General features: G+C 51.1%; 6 protein-coding genes across 6 annotated transcripts; 3 read left to right on the top strand and 3 right to left on the bottom strand.

Moving 5' to 3' along the window:
• Positions 1-2,163: 2,163 nt before the first annotated feature.
• On the top strand, positions 2,164-3,538 carry POSPLADRAFT_1143406 (hypothetical protein; the record flags this gene model as incomplete). Its single annotated transcript, XM_024485560.1, has 9 exons — positions 2,164-2,239; positions 2,331-2,396; positions 2,455-2,528; positions 2,579-2,726; positions 2,788-2,990; positions 3,042-3,067; positions 3,120-3,189; positions 3,258-3,383; positions 3,518-3,538. The coding sequence occupies 9 exons, from the start codon at positions 2,164-2,166 to the stop codon at positions 3,536-3,538; spliced, it is 810 nt and encodes a 269-aa protein (XP_024339041.1).
• A 443-nt stretch (positions 3,539-3,981) lies between these two features.
• POSPLADRAFT_1046619 (hypothetical protein) lies at positions 3,982-7,129 on the bottom strand (the record flags this gene model as incomplete). Its single annotated transcript, XM_024479084.1, has 11 exons — positions 3,982-4,002; positions 5,172-5,250; positions 5,306-5,452; positions 5,515-5,639; positions 5,689-5,730; positions 5,789-6,066; positions 6,117-6,246; positions 6,301-6,614; positions 6,663-6,813; positions 6,874-6,947; positions 7,000-7,129. The coding sequence occupies 11 exons, from the start codon at positions 7,127-7,129 to the stop codon at positions 3,982-3,984; spliced, it is 1,491 nt and encodes a 496-aa protein (XP_024339040.1).
• Positions 7,130-9,652: 2,523 nt separating this feature from the next.
• POSPLADRAFT_1046618 (hypothetical protein) lies at positions 9,653-11,872 on the top strand (the record flags this gene model as incomplete). Its single annotated transcript, XM_024479083.1, has 6 exons — positions 9,653-9,795; positions 9,857-9,962; positions 10,077-10,177; positions 10,236-10,625; positions 10,681-11,373; positions 11,431-11,872. 6 exons carry the CDS (start codon positions 9,653-9,655, stop codon positions 11,870-11,872), a joined length of 1,875 nt encoding a protein of 624 aa, XP_024339039.1.
• Positions 11,873-12,606: 734 nt separating this feature from the next.
• POSPLADRAFT_1074461 (hypothetical protein) lies at positions 12,607-14,193 on the bottom strand (the record flags this gene model as incomplete). The annotated part of the gene is made up of 2 exons (XM_024482710.1): positions 12,607-13,702; positions 14,037-14,193. 2 exons carry the CDS (start codon positions 14,191-14,193, stop codon positions 12,855-12,857), a joined length of 1,005 nt encoding a protein of 334 aa, XP_024339038.1. The 3' UTR covers positions 12,607-12,854.
• An 852-nt stretch (positions 14,194-15,045) lies between these two features.
• On the bottom strand, positions 15,046-17,375 carry POSPLADRAFT_1046615 (hypothetical protein; the record flags this gene model as incomplete). Its single annotated transcript, XM_024479082.1, has 13 exons — positions 15,046-15,217; positions 15,272-15,378; positions 15,442-15,532; positions 15,586-15,868; positions 15,997-16,222; positions 16,275-16,420; positions 16,475-16,580; positions 16,633-16,698; positions 16,748-16,752; positions 16,812-16,838; positions 16,895-16,912; positions 16,968-17,082; positions 17,139-17,375. 13 exons carry the CDS (start codon positions 17,373-17,375, stop codon positions 15,046-15,048), a joined length of 1,599 nt encoding a protein of 532 aa, XP_024339037.1.
• Positions 17,376-18,297: 922 nt separating this feature from the next.
• Positions 18,298-21,264, top strand: POSPLADRAFT_1056824 (hypothetical protein; the record flags this gene model as incomplete). The annotated part of the gene is made up of 6 exons (XM_024480842.1): positions 18,298-18,416; positions 18,474-18,555; positions 18,605-18,985; positions 19,036-19,068; positions 19,123-20,161; positions 20,225-21,264. 6 exons carry the CDS (start codon positions 18,298-18,300, stop codon positions 21,262-21,264), a joined length of 2,694 nt encoding a protein of 897 aa, XP_024339036.1.
• Between the last annotated feature and the right edge of the window lie 266 nt (positions 21,265-21,530).

Raw genomic sequence — 21,530 nt, 5'->3', positions numbered from 1 at the left:
GGAAGTGAAATCGAAGGAAAATCGATTATGTAATCCATTTTCCATTGTCTCTTTCAATTTTCCTTCGATTTTTCTTCAATTTCCATTCAATTTCTACATCAGTAAGATTCAATAGGTGCTATTTGCTTTTAATTCAATTATGATTTGATATTTTGTGCAGGAAAATTGATTCCTGCATGCAGTGCGAGACTGCCTGTGAATGATGGATACTAAGGTAGGGCTAAGTCACTTTCAACCAACATCACGTGCCCGCCGTTACAAAATCATGACAAAAGCGCAAATTATGTTTGCAAATCTAGCAGACAATTAGAAATTGGAGAACAGGATAATTTGCGGAGGACATCGTTGCACAAAAACCTGTTTCTCGATTTGTGATCAAGTGCGAGGAGCAATTGAAGATAGATTTGCAGTGTACCGGAGGAAAGAAGCGCGCTCTATTCGGCAATGCCCTCGATAGACGGATGCAACTCTCGTGCAGCGCTCCCGAAGGATAAGTCCTTGGTCACAAGAAGTCACAAGCACGTGATGTTGGTCGAAAGTGACTTAGCCCTACCTTAGCGACGTGCTTGCGATATATAAATTAACTGCAGTGTGACTATAAAGACGTCATTTCAATACAATACATGTGTCCTGAAAGAATTGGTCAGGAACTAGCTCACAAGCTCGGGTGCGGTATATTGTCCGCTTGCGATGTACGTACCACATGCTATTGTCCCTTACGGACATCGCTACGCCTGTAGACAAACATGCTCGCTGAACAAATATATAATGATCTGTTCTCTTTTAGAGTATCATCTCACCAACGAGTCGTAGTACATCGTAGGACACTGCAGGATCAACTAGGGTGGGAGCTACCTACCAAAAAAGGCAGGCATTCCGCAGACGAACGAGAGTTGAGCAGCCCTATTGCCTGTTATGGCCTATATAACATACATCGCAGTAGTGAAGTTGAGCGGCTAGCATAAGACTGCGGTCAATTTTTTCAGGGTGTACTCAGGCCTATAATGTCATCTGAGGATGTTCAAGAGGATCTGTGAAGCGGGAGAGCTGTTTCTAAATGTCGGGACATCCATGCGATCCGGCGTGACATGGGCGCGTTTTATTTGACCGATTTGCGGTCGGCGATGACATTATCCATTTTCGCAGTTCAAAATCTGCCGTGACCGTGACAAATGAACTCCCGGCCCTGTTCAGAGGTGCCCGTGACCCGTGACCGAACACTAGGTCGAGTCGATACAGTACTGGCCATCTATAGGGGGCCATCCGCTGGTAAATCATAGTACTGTCACCCATTAAGTAACAACATAGGTATCATCCATGTTTATTGTCACACTATGGCGACTAGTGATACTGTGAGAGAAATCGCTGCTTCACGCTGCCAGCGGATGTGCTGAACTACTCCTATAGTGAGTGCCATCTCCGCCTGATACCATATTGAAGGCTTAGGCTTATGTTGCTTTCCCAGTACTCGGTATCATCTCTTCGTCAATATGCATCATCGTGCGACACTTCTCAAAAAGATATTCTCTTCCTTGCCATGATGGCGTGGCTGTCAGCGTCTCTTACCATCCTATTGAGGAGTCCTTTCTATCGTATCGTTGGGCCATCGCCGAAAACGATGGTCACTCATTCGTTCAGTCCAATTGCTCAAAATGCGTCGCTCAGGCGAGCCCCTTTGATGTCTTCCTCTGTCTGATGATTTGGGGGTTCTTGTTCTGCCCAGCATCTTCGAAGACGGGCTCGGGCGCAGTTACTATCGCATCTGAGCGCTGAAATACGCTTCGTTCATGGGACCTCAGGCTCAAGAAATCTCATTCAGAAGTCTCAGGAGATTGTCCACGACGGGATAACCAATCTCAAATGCTGGCGCCGAGAAGTTTCTGTCAGGAAGCATTCACCATATTTCTCTTCTGATTGTTCTACCGCGCGGTTCAATAACGTTGTCTCTTGTTCTTAAGTTAGATTGTTGATCGGTCGTCCTTCCGAGTGAGGTTTTTGTCATCGGCTGTATAATTGTTCACTTATCCTTATTTGTAGTTTCCAATGACAGGAAACGCCGCCAGCGGAGAGCGCACACAAAGCTGAGTATCCCTCTAGCTGGAATAGTGTTTGATAATAGCAGCTTGTCACCCCCCACCCCTCCTTCCTCACGTCCAACCTACTATGTTGTTCATATCCACTCTTGTCGCAGCCGCAATAGTATTGGCGGTGTACGCACTATGGTTCACACCTGTCGGCGGTTTTAATGGACCGCGTGCATGGCATATCATTGGTATGGTAGGCCGGTTCGTGTAGTGAACCGCAGGTGGCTAACGTGATGTACCATACAGGAAATACGTTGCAAGTTCCGGCTGACGGCCTATGGCGATGGTCGATTCAGCTCTACAAGGAGTATGGTATGTGTAAGAAAGCACGAGTCTTAAGTTTGATCAGTCATAGGCGGATTATTCTCAGGGGCTATCGTACACCTTCGACTTATGGGGGACGATGTCCTCATTTTGAACAACTCATGTGACGCCGAGGAACTAGTCAGTCACTATCATTATCCTTAGGCAGAGACTAATTCTTGGTACTTAAGCTGAACAAGCGTGCCATTCATTATTCCGGGAGGAAAAACAGCATATATCTCGAATATCGGTCAAACGGGAAGCGTATGCTACTCCTGCCACAAGGCGACGAGTTACGCTCACAGAGGAGGGCGATGAAATTCATGTTCCGTCCTGATGGTGAGTAGCGGTCTGGATGCAATTTTGTTTGCACGTGGTGATGCCTTTCCGACATTCGCAGCGCTACGCGCATACCACCTGAGACAGGAACAGCAGGCTCGCGGTCTCTTGAACGATTTGCTACTGGACCCCAAGAACTATGCAATCGCTCTCAAGCGCTTCAGTTCCGGAATTATCATGGGGATATGTTACGGAAAGCGTGTTGATGAGCACGACGAAGATCTCAAGGAGATTCTGGAGTCAAATCGCACCTTAAACCAAGATGTAAGAGAACGGTCATGCCTCAACGACATGACCATTGACAAGCTATGATAGGCATTACCGGGCGCACACCTTGTAGAGTAAGTCGCTTACACCACGCGTAATGTCGTGAGGATAATGTCGTGGCTGTAGCCTTTTTCCGATCCTCGATCATCTGCCGGACTTCCTTGCTCCTTGGAGGAAAGACGCACGGGCAAAACATGTGCATGAGAGTTCTGTGGGCCTTCTATCATTTTGATTTTTATATATAACTAATGTTCTTACCCATAGCTATTTTGTCGTCTGGCAGATGCCGTCCGCACCCGCATGCGGCAAGGCACGGCGTCGCATTGTCTCATCGCGCAGTTGTGGGAGCAGCAGTCCGGTCTCGCCCTGGACGACAAATCTGTAGCCTACGTAAGTCGTCTCGTGCTCTCCAATGGATACTTCTTGTGACTTTTATTGCAAAGCTTGGCGGCAGTGCTTTTGAGGCGGGGTACGTATTCTTGCGTATATTCATGGTGCCATTTAAACTGACTAAGGTCCGTTAGGACACAAACAACCGGATGTAGCCTTCACTCATTCCTTGCGGCATGCCTCATTTGGCCAGAGATACAGACGATCGCTCAAACCGAGATGGACAAAGTACTCGGTGACGCGCCCCCCACGCTCTCTGACATGATGCAGCTCCCACTTGTATTCTCAATTGTCAAGGAGCTGATCAGATGGGCACCAGTCACTCCGCTCGCCTTCCCTCACATGGCGGAGTGCGACGATGAATACAAGAGGGTCAAAGTGCGCATCGCCGTAAACCATTGTGTCTGGTCCGACAGAAAGGGGCTTATGGACTGAGTTGCTTCTGCATATTCGCGCGGGAACGTTGGTCATTGTAAATAGCTATCAGTCCGTGACGGATAGTTACAGTGCTGACAGGCCTGATTTAGCCCGCAATCTGGAATATGCAGCACGACTCAGAAAACTTCCCTCACGCGGACCGCTTTGACCCCTTTCGATTTTATGATCCGAACGATGAGTGCTGCGTGCGAAAGGACGCTTCATTGATCGACGACTTCTGGACATTCGGGTACGGTGACTCCCTACTCATTTGTGACTATGATCCTCCTAACGACCTTATTTCTGCAGTTTCGGTCGTAGGTTTGCACATTTATTCTTTACGATTATTTATTTTCACTGACATCACCCCAGAGCGTGCCCAGCCCGATACCTTGCCGTCAATTCCATGTGGATTGCTGTCGCAAGTCTTTTATGGGCCTTCAAATTTGAACCGTCGCGGGACCATAAGACGGGGGCTCTTGTCAATTACAATCTCGGGGATCTGAAGTGGCAGACTGGTGTTAACATGTATGACTCTGTGGTCCGTGCATTCCATCGTTACTGACACACCAATGTGAATCAGAGAGCCATGCATGATACCGCTGGAGGTATCCTCCCGCTCCCCCGTCCATTCCAGGAAGATCAGGGAAGAATGGGCAGAAATTACGACGCAGCAGTAGAAGTCACACTAGATTGGTGAATGGGTCCGTGATTCGGTCATCCTCGAAGAACCTTGATACCATGTACCTCCGCTCATTAGTAAACCGACATTCCCGCTTATACAAAATAACACTCCTGGTGACTTTTCGGTCAGCTCGCGAGATCTGAACAGAATTGTTGTAAAACAACGGGTACAGGCACTTCGCAGCAGTCAACATAGATTGCTGAAGTAGATAAAGTGTAGCCAAGGAACCGTAGGCAGGCCCTACAAAAACATGTATTATGCACAAATCTACGCACGGAGACAAAGCACATCACGTCAATGATCTCCATTTTGCAGTGCAGTTTCATCTTTGGAATATCCAGTATCCTTTCTGGCTAGCCGCAGCCGGAAGAGTCCATCGTTGCACATGATCCAAGCCTTTCAGAATATTATTTCTCGTCTCTTTGTTGAACCTCTGAGTAATTAGCTGTCAATCTCGCAGTGCTCGATAAATCACTCCATTCCATGTGTCTAAAACCGTGTTCCAACCTTGAGGTGCACATCGCTCCTTAGCAGCTGACTTCATACATATCTCTCTAAAGGCCTGCAGTATCTAGGAGAAATCAAAGACAGAGCAAAAGGAGACACACTACGTGTTCTTAGGTTACCGAGCACATCAAGCACGATGAGCTTGTACGCGATAATCACAACGACTTGTTTTCCCTAACCTCTTCCCACTCTCGCAGTATAGTCTCTTCATGACGCTTAGATCTCGCAGTAACACGCAAAGGTAAATTGATGGGTTTGCTGAAGAGTAGGACGTCAGTGCAACAGGACATGAGCTGACTGAAACGTTACGGACGAAGACATGCCAGAGGTGCAGTTATCTGGGTCGACAGCGGTGGGATTGCCTTCTGCATCCAACGTAGGTTCAATGGTAAAGGCCCATAAGAGTCGCGTGATACCAATCCAGATTGTCTTTGATCCAAGATGTTGGCCTGGGCAAATCCTGTAAACAACAAGTTGAGTCTCTCGTGCTAATCAATATGTTATGTCTCGATCAGAGCTCACCTGCGGCCGAAGCCAAATCCATAATGTCCTTCAGTTAGGGATTCGGGCTCGTCACAGCCTCCTTGGCGTAAGAATCGTTCCGGCTCGAATCGACCGGGATCTGCAAACTCCTTTGGATTGCGGTGCTGAAACGAATGAAGTAGTGACACCAAATTTTGGATCCCGGTAGCGTACCATGGACCAGACACATGGTATAACCATGGTCTTTGCTTTTATCTGTACGACATGAAGGGCTGATGAGGATATAATGGTTATTATAATATAGAAAACGTACGAGGTATCCTTTGTACTCGTCATCAGTGTCTGAGTAATGAGGGAAGCCGCCTGGTGCGACAGGAGACCATCGGAACACCTCTTTTACCAGTGCTGTACAGTATGGGAGGTCTTTCATATTTGCAAAACAGGGAAGCGTCTTTCCATCCGCTCCCAGAATAGCGTCGAGCTCCCCTTGCGCCTTGCGCATGGTGTCGGGATATAAAAGCATTGCCATGAGAAACCATTGGAATGTTCCAGCAGTTGTATCTGTACCAGCTTCAAAGGCAGAACCTGCAACTGGTACCCACTATCAGGCGAGGTCTCGAAGAGCATCCACGAGATCCTACTGTAAGCGATATCCTTGATGTCTAGGCCGAGATCTCGTTGCTTTTCCCATAATCGCGCCGAAAAACATTCTATGCCGAAATTCCCCTTCAACATCTCTTCGTTCACTTCCAACACAAGCCGGATATAGAGCTGTGGTATATTGAACATATAGCTTGAGCATATATGTCTCAAGTATTTACATACCTTCATCTCTTTTTCGTGCTTTGTGCAAGCCTCCGTGCGCCATGGTGCTAGGAAATCTGGAAGCCGATCTAATATGGGTAAGGTATCGACTAGGTGCGCTCCGGGGTACGTGTCTTTCGTGAAGTTGTCAAGCACTGCGAGAACGGCGTTCAGATCTTGCCCATCATTGGGGAGTCGCCTTCCATAGCTCAAGTAGAACACCATTGCCGCAGCGAACCGTTTGCAATGCATATCAGTGTTTTCAGGTCTAACGAGAAAGTCAAGCAAGAACTTTGTTGATTCAATTTCTTGCATAAATTCATAAGCACCGACGACTGCGTGTGTTAATCAGTATCATTGATAAGCAAGTAGCGGCATCATACCTCGAGGTTTCAGCATTTGATGAAATGCTGCTCTTTGCTGTTTCAAAGCTGTACCGTAGGGGAGTAATACCAGACGTTTGTTTTGCGACTGATATTTCCCAGCGTAGATAAGCTGCTTCCTAGATGAATAATTGTGCGAACGGTGAACAAGCTGTGAGAATAATTGTCGTAAGGTAGGTTAGAATCAATAGACAGTGTAGTGTACACATACTATCTCTTCTGCATCCTTCGCATCGCTAAGGACCACGGTATCGTTTCCCGCAAGCGACAAGCGCACGACTGGACCTAGTTCTGCCATGAGAGATATGAAGAATGGACAGGGTTATTTGATAACCACCATATTTTTGAGACAGCCAGTGAAAGTATCGCCATGTGTGCTGGTTTGGAACCTGAAATGTATGTCCGATGAAAGGAAACGCGTTTGGTCCAGGTGGGTATGGTGCCACTTGCAAAGTTCGGCGCCGCATCCATATCGCTATTATCCATGCTGTCGAAATGAGTAAGCAGTATACGAGTGCATTCATGATCACTAGTCGACCTATTCAGAAGATGGTTTCGGGAGGGTCGTTCATAATCCCTATATACACTCCGGGGGATACATCAATTTCTTCTTTCGAACGACTGATGGGCGCTGCAAGCATGATAGATAGTACCTTGGGGAACACGCAGCCGTGAGAGAAACGGTGATACTGAGATCTAGGGGTTATTAGGGCTGGTCACAGCACGGATTCGAGCGCGGATTCGAGCAGATTTCAGCTCAGATTCCGCGCTAGATTTCGCGCCTCGGTCGATGACCGAGTGTATGCGGCATTGTCCGCGCACTGCCCAAAATGAAAATATGTGTCTCAATTACCGCCCGTTTTTGGAGGGTATTGAGTTTGTTCAATTCTTGTCCCTGTTCGTTCGTGTGGCAGTCCCAACTTCAGCGGCCGGTGAGCTCCAACCGCAGGTATCATGTGACTCATCCCCATGCACCAAGCAGATCGTAAAATAACCCACGCCCCCAGCCACTGCATGCAGGAATCAATTTTCCTGCACAAAATATCAAAGCATAATTGAATTAAGAGCAAATAGCACCTATTGAATCTTACTGATGTAGAAATTGAATGGAAATTGAAGAAAAATCGAAGGAAAATTGAAAGAGACAATGGAAAATGGATTACATAATCGATTTTCCTTCGATTTCACTTCCATATTAGGCGCCAGAGTACTCATTAGGTAAATTAACTTTTCTTTCGATTTTTATTTGATTTCTTGTACTAAAAAATTGAATACCGCATGCAGTAATTTGTATCCAATTTCTACATCAATAACATTCAATAGGTGCTATTCACTTTTAATTCAATTTTGATTCGATGTTTTGTGCAAGAAAATTGATTCCTGCATGCAGTGATGGAACTGTCACAACGTACCACCTTTTACACACAGAAATATAGAGTAAAAGATTGCGATCCATTCGAGACTAAAATGATGAGAATTGGTGCACTATTGAACGACTTACAGCACACTTAATGCTGCGAGTGCGAAAAGTGCTCAGGCGCTTGTAGCAGACTCTTTGGCTTTGTTTGTCCCCGGCGAAAGCGACGGCTCACCCCCCATGCACTGCATGCGGTATTCAATTTTCTAGTACAAGAAATCAAATAAAAATCGAAAGAAAAGTTAATTTATCTAATCAGTACTCTGGCGCCTAATATGGAAGTGAAATCGAAGGAAAATCGATTATGTAATCCATTTTCCATTGTCTCTTTCAATTTTCCTTCGATTTTTCTCCAATTTCCATTCAATTTCTACATCAGTAAGATTCAATAGGTGCTATTTGCTTTTAATTCAATTATGATTTGATATTTTGTGCAGGAAAATTGATTCCTGCATGCAGTGATGTCGATATGCTCGCTTCGCTCGCAAAAAAATTCGACGGGTCCTATTTCGGCAGTTACGTCTTAATCGCACAGTTTGCATGCAGCAGCATGACGAGTCTGCTCGAGGCGGTTGGAATATCCAAAATCCACCGTAAGGAGGCTAGCATGCTAACAGACGAGACTATTCCCTCCATCAAGCTACGTGTTGCACCCTAAAACTGTCACGCTCGGGTGAAAGATTGTCCACGGAAGCCTCGAGTCAAGTTGTTATTTTCCGGTTTTGCCGGCGATCCTGTCTGTTCTATCAATGTGTGCGTATGATGGTGATACAAGGTACGTTTTTATATCATATTGCAGTACTGAAGCGTAATCGGCGCGACATGATAGGGCCTGCGAAGAGCACAAGGTCATGTCCTGCAAGAATCGCCGCGAATGGCCCCTTCTAGCCTGAGCCTTATTGCAAGGACACGTCAACGCACACAACGCTGTATAACATCTGAACAAAATACCTCGAGCTCTAAAGTACGCTGTGACACTTCCATGAGTTGCTATAAAATTTCAAAACAATAAAGGTAGCATCGTTCAGAGGCAACCCGTTCGTCTCATGCAGTAGCGTGTTATTTTCTTGAGGTCTCAAGATAATCAGTCGCAATCTCTCACATGGTATCATTGACGTTTGCGATTAGCAGTTCTTGCCGCACTGTGAACAAAACTGCCTAACGCAATGTGACCTTTTCCCCACCGGTTTAACGATATCGGCAAAACGAGAAATTCAATTATTTCTGGCGCGAGTTCTGCACTGCGTGCTATTCCGCCGTATGCCTTCAATCGTCTGTCGTCCTGTGCGTGTGATGCAGTTTATTCAGGTGGCTATACGATACGCAACTTACGGCGAGGGCGCACGTAGACTCTGGTAGATAAGGTTATGGTCATAACGAACCTATTGACGGCTGTCGTCCTATGCTAATGTGAGTAGTAGTATTCCCTCTTTCGTGATGCAGCGTAGCTAAGATTCTACATGGAGCGGCAGTAGCATCATGGTTAGCAGCTGACTTACCCTCTACATAACAGATACTGTGAGTCACCAAGACGGACGTCGCAGCTGGCTATCATCCCGCTTCATATAGCTTGATGGGACTTACTCATCAACGGGCATGGATGCAGAATGGGGACCTTTCCACTAGCGCCGTCCGTCCATCGTTGTACGCCCCACTTCTCACTGGCTCTTCGCTACAAGAATTTTGTGCCATGGGCAAGAAGTTTTTCATCGGCAGGTACGCTCAATGTAGCATGCCGCCAAATGGGACCGGCTCCCAAGTGCCACTATATCCGTAGAAGATTCACAAATACTCATCTGGTGACCCTTCATAAGCATACGGAGTATTCGTATACTGCAGTCAACCGATACGTTGTACACTGGCTGAGACGCGATACGGTCACGGTTTGCTTGTGTACAGCGCGCAACATTTATCTCTGTTCATTTTCGGACTCAGCACGTGCACAAAAGGACAAGTTGTGGCTTGACCCCACTGCCACTCTCTCACCACTTCCACAGTTACTCCCCGCAATCCCACTGCGTATTATTGCCCTCACTGTTGATACGTTTACCTCGATTTATACGATGTCTCACGACGTCCAGAACAATGCCCGCCAGCGGTACGTCGCGCTTTGACCCGCGGTGAAACCGGCGCATTGACATGGTCCGCTTTGACAGCTTCTACCCGGGACAGCCCCTGTGCCCCCAGGCCATGGCAGTCCCCCCGGGTAGTCCACTTCTCATCCAGACCCCACCGCAGCCTTTCGTTGCCGGGGATCTCTTCCCCTGGTTTCCCACAGATGTACTCAATATGCCACTCCGCTCGGTGGCGAACGCCCAGCACTTCATTCCCGCCATCACCGCACCGCACGTCTTCCAATGTCACCAGCGCAATTCGCGAACTCGCCAGCATGTCTCTGGACAGCATCAGCCTGGCTACGTCCACGCACGACAGCCTGAGAATCCTGCAGCCAGCCATCAGCAATCCCTACTCGCAGAAACCACTGAATCCGTATACAACCCTCAATTTTATGGTGGCGTTCATGTCGAAAATGTACCAGTTTCATAGTGAGTGGATGCTCACGACATATCACCACTTATGCAGCCGTTGAATTCATTGTAGTAATATCAATCCAGGTCAGCACTATGGACAGCTCCCGCCACCTGCTACAGACCCGTCACTCCTAGCTATTTCTACTCCAGTCACTGCCCCTTCCCGCGCACCGTCAATAACCTTTGGCCCTGCGAAGGCAGCGCAAGATGGTACGTCCAGTGCTATGATCCAATGCGGTACCAAGCGTGGCCGCGAGGTGGAAGGCGCGCCACAGGTGGTTGTGGCTACAGCCACTGAGAGTGCTCCCCCAAAGAAGAAGCGTCTCCGCACTAGCCGACGCAAATACCATGTACATGTGAATTCGCAGGCGCATATGGACATGAAATCCGGGGGAAATCAACCCCCTTCGGCTAAGCCTCCTAGGCAAGGAACAGTGCATCCCATATACCTCTACCTGGAGGAGGAATCTGAGGAACAGCGTCCTTACCCATGCATAATGGAAGGATGCACATACCTCATTCCTCTTGGGAGAGCAGCGCCATGGAAGCACATGGAAGCGTGTCATCCAGACGTTGCGCAGACATGGAAGTGCCCGTGGCCTAGTTGCAAAGATGAGGCGCCAAAAGTGTCAGGAGATGCTTTCGGAAGACACGTACAGACAGCACACGCTCCCGTGCGCATTTGGCAGTGCCCAAAATGCTGGAAGAAATCGAAGCCGAGGACCCGGAAAGAATACTGGGTTCGACACTGCGATAGCTGCAAGTGAGTTGTCTACCTATGTATTTTGCGCTTGTACCAATCTCCGTCTCGACCAATCAGTGCCTTAGGGCTGAGTGGCTCCGCCACATCTACCTCAAAGCAGAGCAGTTCGAACGTTATCGATAAGCTGGAACAGAATGGCTCGACGAAAGCGAGCCTGAAGAAGAGCAAGAAGGGGACGAAGACACAAGTATCAGACGTTGCCTCGCAGCCTGCTACACTCAACGAGAATGGCGATGGTGGTTCTAATGGCACCTGCGACTCCCTCGAGGCAACGATTATGCTGGCCCTCCGGCTTCTTGGTGTACTCGGGCCTGAAACAGAGTCCATTGGGCCTGAAAAGAATGGAATAGAGTCCATTATAGAAGAATCCCAATCCCTACGCCCGGCAGATGACCCTTTTTGGCTCAAAGACGGCGCTTCCCCGATGCCACCATCCTCGGGAGGGTGTTTACCGCCCGCTCCCAACCAGCACACTGCCACATCCCGATCGCGACCTTGACTTCGCATCCGTCAGCTCTAGGCCCCGTCTAATGTTGTCAAGCAAGACGGCACGTCGGCTCTCCGATATCGTCCGAATGCCCTGACACAAGGCCTGGAGCATGGACCGTCATCAGACTTTTGATCAAACTGCCCGTGTCCATCCCTGGAAGACTTTCTCTATTTGATTGGTAAGAGGCTCGTTCACAATCTGTTTTCTCTTATAGGCTTTTCTTCACCTTGGCTACTACATCTCACGGCTTGTAACTCTAATAGTATCTCCCTATATCTTGCTGCTACTTACGAGGTCACAGCACCGTAGCCATCGTTCCTCAATTTGTGTCGTATCGTACGAGTGTTGCCCTTCCGCCGGTGACTTGTCTCTCCTTTTCCGTGCATTCTTTCTTTTCGTTTGCTTCCGTATATACTACCGTCGGCTACTTGTTTTCCGGTTGTGTAACACCCGTAATATTCCGTTCGCCATTTGCTTGAGCCTAACACCTAGGAGTACAGTGCAGTGGCAATTCTATTCCATTACTCAGCTTTCTTTTCACACCAACAAAGTAACTTGCTTCAGCAGCTTCGTATGTGGTCACGATCGTTACAATAAGTACACTTCGGCGGGTCTTTGTAGGGCATTAGATGTCTGTAGCTTCTAAATAGCTGCGTTCGTGGTTACAAAAGACCAGTGAGCTTCGTAAGCACCTGACTGCTCATAGGTAATTTGAGATGATCGCATACAATCGCCTATTAGATACGCGCATATATAAATGTTATTGTGAGCAGCAGTCTAATCATAATAGATGGGATGGGTATGGATACATCATGGACGACCTTCAACATACAATGCCTAATTACTGTCATAGCCATACTACCTGCGTCTCAAGACCAAACAAAGCACACGACAGCAAACCACACGAAGCGCGGAAATAACGAGACAAAAGCGTACGATGCGAGCCAGTCGCATCCTGGTATGATATACTGCATGAGGGTTCGCCTCCGCCTCAGCACACACGGCCGCCCCACGACCCGATGACTTGGTCGAAGGGGACAGCGCCCTGCACCCATCGCCGGCTAGCCCCTTTCCCGCTCTGTCCCGCGCTCGCGGACACCCCGAGACAGACCGTCGTCTGCTCCTTGCCTGCCTTCGCCGTGCGCTTGCGCCCCTTGTCCTGCGACGCGGGCAGGCCCATGCACAGGCCGTCGAGGCCGTCGTGCTCATCAGGACCCTCCACAATGCTGAAGCCACTGAGGGACGGCGTCTTCGCGCTGCCCCGGGCAAAGCTGCTCTGACGGCCATCCTCCGGAATGGCGGGCAGGCGCGAGGAGAAGGGAAGGCGCTGGCTCGCCGCGGGCGTCTCGAGCAGCGGCGTCTCCTCGTCAGAGTCCGAGTCGGCGTCAGCGGCGGCTCCGACGCGCGAGGGGAAGACGAGCTCGACGGGGACGCCGTCGCCAAGCTTCCGCGTGAGCCGGCGCATCTTCTTGAGTCGCTGGGCCGCCTCAGACGGGATGGCGAACGAGGGCGAGCTGGGTGACCCGGGCACGTCGTCGGCCTCGCTATGAGGAGGAGATCCCGGGATCGGGTCCAGCGGCGCTGGGAAGAGCTTGAGCAGCGGGGGCCGCTGCGTAGGGTTGTACGGCGTGCGCCATGCCTGTTCGCTATTAGAGCTGATGCGCGACGCGTGGCTCTTCGATGAGGAGCGCGAGCTGGACGTGCTCGGGCGTGGAGAGCGACGACATTCGCTGTTCTCGTCTGGGCGGGGAAGCGACTTCGTGCGCCGGTGGACGTTCTGGAATAGTCGACGCGGGTGCTCTTCTGATACGCGGGCGGGAATGTCTATGCGTAGAGAGGCTGTATAATGCTTGTCAGCTCCGGTACGGAAATGGGGAGGCATAAGAATAAAAAACGACGCGTCGGGTAAAAGACTCGTATTCCTCCTCGGGTACTGTACATATCCCTGGCCACATGAATCGTGATGTCTCGGGATATCGTATGCAGCCCACAAACTGCTGGTGGATGTGGTGGTGCACATGATAAGATCGAGCTCAGCATGAAGCCTCAATGAATCCCGGGCCTTAATTTCCATGCCAGGTATGCCTATTACCCTTCTCGCGAATTCCAGCCCACTGAGGCTCAGGTCATAGCCGGTACCCATCACATACAGCAGAAGGTGAATGCTACTCACCAGGCTTCGGAGGATACGAGAGGTCCAGAACGTGAGGGGTGCTCCCGAGCACCTGCTCGATTTTGTTGTTAGTGCGCAGGAGATGAGCGCGCTGCTCGGGGCTCAAGGTGTTATGAGTGGGCGGAGGTGGCGGAAAACGGATGACAGGGTGAGACATGCTGAGAGTGAGAGATTAATAGACTAGCAACGGATCTAAGGTAGGGAGCGTGTGGTCGGGAGCGGGGAGTATGAAACGGTGAGACCTCTGGGGCCTGTTGAAGTGTACCCTGCGTTGGGGCGGGGGTATACGTACCTGTGGAGACAAAAGGAGCCTATCTGGGCAGGATGGGAACGGGCAATGCATATCTCATATTCTCACATCAACTTCAACGAGCAACAAAAACGGTTACCTCGTGTTACGGGAATGGAAGTTGGGGATTCATCATCACATGCTCTGCGTTTTTGTATCCAGGAAAGGGTTTGGAGACCCTGCGTAGAGTCATTGGCAACTGACGGTTGATAAAGACAATAGCAAATAGCGCCGGCCCGCTGACTTCAAGTTCTTTGAAACGTAACGTGGCCATAAACCGGCGATGGATAAGGGATCTTCTCATGCTCGGTTTAGCTCACTCTAGGCAAGCTGTTATGTACATACATTCGGGTCGAGAGCAAGGATGGAAGGGAGGAAGGAAGAGCTTACGCGCCTTATGGTAATTCTATAGCAACCGGCGTGCCGAGATTGTGATGGTTGTGTGAAGTCTAATACATAGACGCCCATCATAATTTGGCCCTGAATCGTTGTTTGTTGCTCTACTTCCCATCGCCGCAGATCCCCACGCATGATCGTCTCGAAGTAGCAACGTATCCATGGATGCTCAATGAAGAAGTTTTCAAAGTCGACACATAGAGAGTTATATAGCTGCTGACCATGACACGTCAGGATTGATTGGTATTGATTAATGATAGCAATAAATACATAACATGAGGAATGAGATGAAGTGAGCTCGGGAACTGACAAGAATGTACATTTTCAAGAGCCCACGTAACGCTTCACCAGCATGGGCAGCTGACTGTGCTTCTCCACCTCGTCACAGACGACGGGCCGCTGGATCATCGTTCGAACAGAACTTGTTATCTTTGCCGGCGGAACAGCGAGCTGGAACTCAAATGCGCGGATCAGGACAAAAAGAAGGGCTTTCATCCTGGACATAACATGCATTAGTGAGCGGCCGCCTAATACAAGATGATCGACTCACTCGTTTAGTGCGAAACGATAGCCTATGCAGGCATGCTGCCCGCCCAGGAAGGCCATCGTATTGCTCCATATTCCCGGAACCGCATGGATGGCTGCAGGGACCGATTCCTAACGTTCTGGTCTGAGTCGATACTGTCATCCATCGCAGTTCTAGCACCGCCGATGTGACACATACTTGAATTCGTGAGCATCATCGCCCCACAGCTCTTTCGACCTGTTGAGCGCTACAATCGGAACGTCGATGATGGTTCCTTTGGTGACCCTGAGCTAATTGATGAGCGATGGCTACAGTTGCAAGGATCATAGTTGCCGCACCTCACGTAGTCATGCGTGCGTCCCTTCGCGTCGACATACAGAGTATCCAGCGGGATGACATCGTCTTTCTCTGCGACCCTGATACTGGTGTGGATGGGCGGATGCAAGCGCAACGTCTCGCGGATGACGGCGTCCAGGTAGGGTAGCGCGGTGAGGTCATCTACCGATGGAGTGTCGGTCGACATGGCCAAAAGCTCCTCGCGGAGCTTCTGTTGCGCCTCGGGGGCCTGGCTTAGAGAAAAAAGACACCATGTTGTCGCGACGCTCGTTGTCTCGTACCCTGCTACGAGAAAGCTAAGGCCAGCAGGTATGAGATAGGAGCCATGACGCTGAGCCTATGGCACATACGTTGGTACCTCTGGCATTGATAGGGTGTGAGCTGACAGAAATAAGAGACGCGAGAGCACTTACGAGCCAAGACATCCTCATCTGACATCCTCTGACTTTCCGTAATGTCAGACGCCATGTTTGCTTTCACAAGTATTGTCAGGAGGTCGCGCCCGTGCAGGCGTTCTTGTGCGCCATCTTTACTTGCTTCAAGGGCAGCTTTTGTGATTTGTATTTTTTTCTCTCGTACGAGTTCCAGACCAATGCGGGTCATGACCTTCCTAGCATGAGCACCATCGCTCATGTGGGACTGTCACGATACAGTAAGCAACCGCAGCAGCGCTTCATGGAGAAAGACGCACCAGCAACCGCAGCGGAGGGAAGAAGTACGCGAGCGCAGGAAGCCATACATTCCACCCCGACGTCGACCTCAACATAACGCGCAGGGCCTTGCCCAGCTCGTCATCACTACCATCGGATTCCAGCGAGTGAAACTGGTGGTTGAATCCTGGAGCGGAATGGTCCATTTCTGCATGGAAAAGATAGACGACGACAGGCTTACCTGCAAGTCCGATGACATCTAAAGTCATCTTGCTCAAGCCGCTCAGAACTTCAATTCGAGCGGGCTGATTGTCCTCTTGTATCATACAGTTCCAAACATCGCGTAGCTAGTGGGGCGCTTCATAAACGATGGACATTTCTCTCTCGAAAACTACTCACTTGAATAGCCTTGTCCACGAAAATGTCAGTTAATTCCCGGATCTGTGTCGGTCCGAAGGCAGGGTTCTACCACCAACTGAGAAACACTCGAGAAAGGATAATGCTGAAGACATACCATAACTTTTCTCTACTCCGACATCCATCACGTTAGCCAGCAAGTAGATTTTGGAATTATAGACAGCTTGCCTGGCGACGATGCTGCTCGCCTTGAGCAATACGTAAAATCCATGACAGGAAGACCTGCAGCGGCATCTCTGCTTACCTTCAGCTACTACAAGACCTGTCATGAGCATGGCTCAGCGAGGTACATCTGCTGCGATCAACAAATCGTATACCTTCTCCTAGGATGCTTGACAGCGTATGGCGAGCGAGTTCTGGCTTGAAATAATCGTTCGAATGATTGAGAATGTGACCCAATGCGCGTGTATCGAGGGTATACAACCGGTCCCTCTGTCAAGGAATGGCGGTTGATAACTCTCAACGCTAAGAAAGAGCAGGCGACGCACATTGAACCAACCCTTATAGTGAATAGTCTTCCCGTACTTGTCTGTCCATGCTTCCTGTAGCACAGCTGGTTGAGAATTAAGAATGTTATTGATGTTCCCTAGGAACCAGCTCGATGATGGAGGGCCTGGGACATCTCGCAGGGGAGACGTGTACGGCTGCAGCAGGAATGAAACGAACTTGACAAGATAGAATGTGATGATACCAATGGAGAGCGCTTTCAAAATATCCTCAACCATCATGGTGGTGCGTTTCCGGGGTCGTTGCGCAGATGAAAAGGAAAGACGAGGAAACTTGTTGAGCAGGTGCCGCACATATCAGTTGTCGCAGAAAATATACGGACGCGCGCTTTGAAGCGCAGCTGCACGAGCGGGTCATTAGACATCATGAGCGGTTCATCTGACAGCATGGACAGATTAGCGGGAACATTGCGGCCCAGTAAGCATTCGGTCCCAAGGAGGGACTGACTGTGCACTGCCTAGCTGCGCTCTGGTTGCAGCGGCCCCGTCCGTGTGAGACCATCATCAGGTGTCATGAAGTATCCCAAATGGCTGTGCCATCATGTAGTCTCCTGAGAGCAGAGGAGATACTTCTTTCAGACCTTCGCAATTTCCGGATATGTCCACCACAATCTTAAAATGGTATTAGAATAGTCGTCGCTCGTAACATGAGCGAGATGCTTCAGCTCAAACCGTGCGCTCTGCACTGAGTTTAGTGTACGCAACGTCTGCTCTGATGGGATGTCGTCCTGGTTCATTACACGAGTACCTGCGCCTGCAAAACCTCGTTTACATACAGCTGTGACCCCTGAGATGCATGAGGCGACTTACCTAGTCTCACATTCCTTCTATCCGCTTCTTTTCTGTCTACATCATATTCCAAAAGCCCAACAAGACGCTCAGCCTGAGGGACACCGTATCTGCGCCAGTATCCTTGCGTGGTCTCAGCTTTGCTCCTAGCCAAGTACTTAGTAACCCACGCCTAGTAGGCTCCAGCTCACTGCGGATTTACTCCAATCGTTGCAGCCGCCGGAGAGTCAGACGATGCTTGGAAGCAGAATGTGGTCCGGTGTGCACAGCCGTGAGAGTTGTCGGACGCTCGTCGACTCCTCTTGCCCATTTCCCAGCAACTCGCACTCGCTGTACGATCTCGTTTGCAACGATGTTCAGAACAGCAGCAAAGAAGATAGCGCACAACTCGACAATCCCAGTCTTAGGAGTAAACAAGGACCTCCGTACGCTGCAAGAGCTGATTACGGCAGAGAAGTCGGTACTGAACTCGTGCGTCATGCAATGGCCCCTGCTCTCGTGATACATAGTTTCAAGGGATTCTGGCAGGCTACAAAGACTGAGCGCAGACTTAGTGAAAGCGTCAGAGGCTCTCAAAGCGTGGGGAATAGGCGAGGGCGATGATCTCGGGGTGAGTTGCGGCCCCTCTATTCCACAACCGCTGCTCATCGGCGCTCAAGGATGTCCTCACCGCGTCATGTACGCTGTTCTTGCACTTTGCGGAAGCTCTGGCGAACTATGCAAACCACGAAATACCTGTGCGAGAACACATGAAGTCAATCCGCACGCGAGAAGAGCGTCTCGACGACTTGCGGCGGCGGCGGAAGTCGCTGCACTCGGACGCGGATTCCGCGGAGAAGAAGCTGGGTAAGATGAGCCCAGACAACAAGAACCTTCAAGTCCAAACCGATCTGCTGAACAAGCTGCGAGACGAGATTCATATCATGGACGCGGATATCATGGCGGAGGAAGCCAGCCTTGGTGATTACAAGCGGACGAGCGCGAAGGCATGGATGGGCCTCAAGTTCGGTGGCCTGGCTGAATGCTCAGAGAAGGGCGTTGTGCGTCTCTTCTCCACACCAGGCTAGAATCGCGTTGATTGGCTGTGCAGATCATTGGCGAATTCGGCAAAATGCTCGTCGCTGTGAGTCTCGCGTCTTATTCCGATGCCTGGATCGCACGTAACATCCGTCCATAGGAGATTCCATTGGATACCACCGAGCCTGGCCTGCCACGGTCGGTCTACCAGGGACACTCCAACACAGAGGCACTTGTCGCGGATGCGCGCCGTGCGCTGACGAACGTCGTGTTCTCGCATGAACCCAACCCTAATCGCCTGCCGAATTTGCGCTACAGTCCTGAGCTGCCCGGTATACCCTTCGCGCACAGACATTCACAGCTGAGCTATGGCGGCGACACGAGCCGGCGCACCTCGATGTCACCCTCGTCGATCTCAATGCCTATGCCGTCAACAGACGAGACCTCGCGTCTCAGCCAGATTCTTCGCTCGCCCACCACACAGTTCCCGCAACCTTCGCTGTATCCGCCGCCTCGCCAGCAGTCGCTCTCGTACGAGCAACTTCAGTCGCCCACGCCGCCACCGGGTAGCGAGGCAGCCGAGTTCGGCGTGCTCCCGGACCCGTTCTCCCCGAGCACAGGTCCGCAAGGTGGCCGGTTTGCTACTTTCCCTGTCAAGGCTGTGGGCCCACGCCCTCCGCCGCCGCGTAGCTCGCAGCTGTATGGCACGCACGGCGCTGGAGTAGACCGGCCGCCCTCGCTTGACCTGGACCGCCCATCGGACTCGTTCTCTTCGAGCGTCGCAGATGCGCTCGGGCAAGAGTTCGAGTTCGAGAAGGGCGGGCTGAAATCATCATCGTCGGGCGCAGGCCCAGTTGACGAGAAGCGTGGCAGTACGAGTTCACAGCGACGGTCTTATTCGCCGCCTCCGCCGCAGTACTCCGCCGTATTCGGACCGCAGGAATTCGAGTCATTAAATAGGAAGGGGAACCATAATTCACAGTTGGCATACATGGCCAATCCTGACGAGGAGGAAGAGGGGCTCCAATCGACTGAGGGTCGGGATGACAGGAGAGTCACATTTGAGGAGTTGCGTGAACCCGAGGCAGAAGAGAGCAAGGCCGAGAGCGACGCAGCGGTGTCATCAAGAGCAGAGCAGGATGCCAGTGAAGGTGCAATGCAAAGATCGGACGCATCTCATAGCAATGTCTCTGCTGAAGGTGAGATTTGAACAGCCGGTGTCATTAGTAGTACTGAGGATGCCTCCTTCCACTCCCTCGCAGCAACAAGAGCGGCTCCTCCTCAGTCTACACCTCCCCAACCTGAATCTGTAGCCGCCCGACCCTCAACTGGGTCTGAACAACCGACCTACACCATACCGGAAGTATCTTCGCGTCCACGCGAGCCTTCGCCGCCTTTGGACGAAGAGAAAGCTCTGAACGCAGCAGCAGCTCGCGAGGTCTCTCGCGAACTCGATGCCCTCATGTTCAGCGTTTCACCGCAACCGCAACCGCAACCGTCCGCGGCTGATGCGCCCCCGGCCGACCGTACCCCTTCTCCACTCCAGCCGCCGCGAGTACCGTTTGGCGCGCGGTCGGTTTCTCCGCGCCCCAACATTGAGATCTCTACCTCGCAGCCCGGCAGCCCGCGCCTGGGGCCGCAGTACGTCCGCGCGCGCGACCGATCACTGGCCTCGCCCAGCAGCATCTCATCTGCCTCCAACGGCGACCAGGGCACCATCCCCCCTGTGACCACCTCGTCCCGCTTCAGCGCCGACCGTGGACCCGCCTCGCCCACCGCGCCCTCCATCTCCATCGCGCGCGGCACGCCCTCGCCTGCGCCCTCGGGCATGTCCTCGAGCACACCCTTCCGCACACCGCCAGAGCTCCCCGGCGCGTCCTTCTACAGCCTCTCCTCCGCCGTCACCGGCTCCGGCACGTCCTTCGCCTCCTCCGGCGGCAAGATCTCCGCCGCCGCCTTCCGCCGCCAGCAGCTGCGCAGCCCGAGCACGCCGACGCTCGACCCGCTCTCCTCCGCGGACACGGGCCCGCTTGTCGTGAAGAAACGTCCGCTACCGCAGTCGCCGAGCGCGCAGGCATCCGGATGGTCCGCACAGAACGCGGGTGCGATACCTCGCGTGCCGTCTGCCGGGCGTCGCATATCGCAGTCACCGACGCGCCATGAGGGCGCAGGTAGCGAGGACGAATACGACTACGTCTCGGCATATGCGAACGAGACTGAGAATGGTAGTGGGCGGGGCGACGGTGGGTATGCTCAGGGCAAATTCGCAACGAACTTGGAGGATGGCAGCGGGTTGCGTTAACGGGATCTGTGCCAGAGTCGTTCGGTGTTCGTTTGCAGCGTCGGATCCCTACCTAGAATTGTTGTTTATTCGCGGTCTCATCAGCTTATTTTAAGTGATTGTCTAGTCGTGGCGTCCGAAGAATGTAGGACATTGTATGTATCTCCCCGTTTCTCTCAGCACATTTGTAGCCAGGTACTCAGAATGCATGAATGCATGATTATCAAGGTGGTAGTGATACAAATGCATTGAACACGATACTTCGGTCCTTTCAGATCCTCGGCATC

The sequence above is a fragment of the Postia placenta genome (genome assembly GCF_002117355.1).
Source record: "Postia placenta MAD-698-R-SB12 unplaced genomic scaffold POSPLAscaffold_7, whole genome shotgun sequence".
In the NCBI taxonomy this organism is placed as follows: Eukaryota; Fungi; Basidiomycota; class Agaricomycetes; order Polyporales; family Adustoporiaceae; genus Rhodonia; species Rhodonia placenta.
This window is presented reverse-complemented; position numbering and strand designations above follow the sequence as displayed.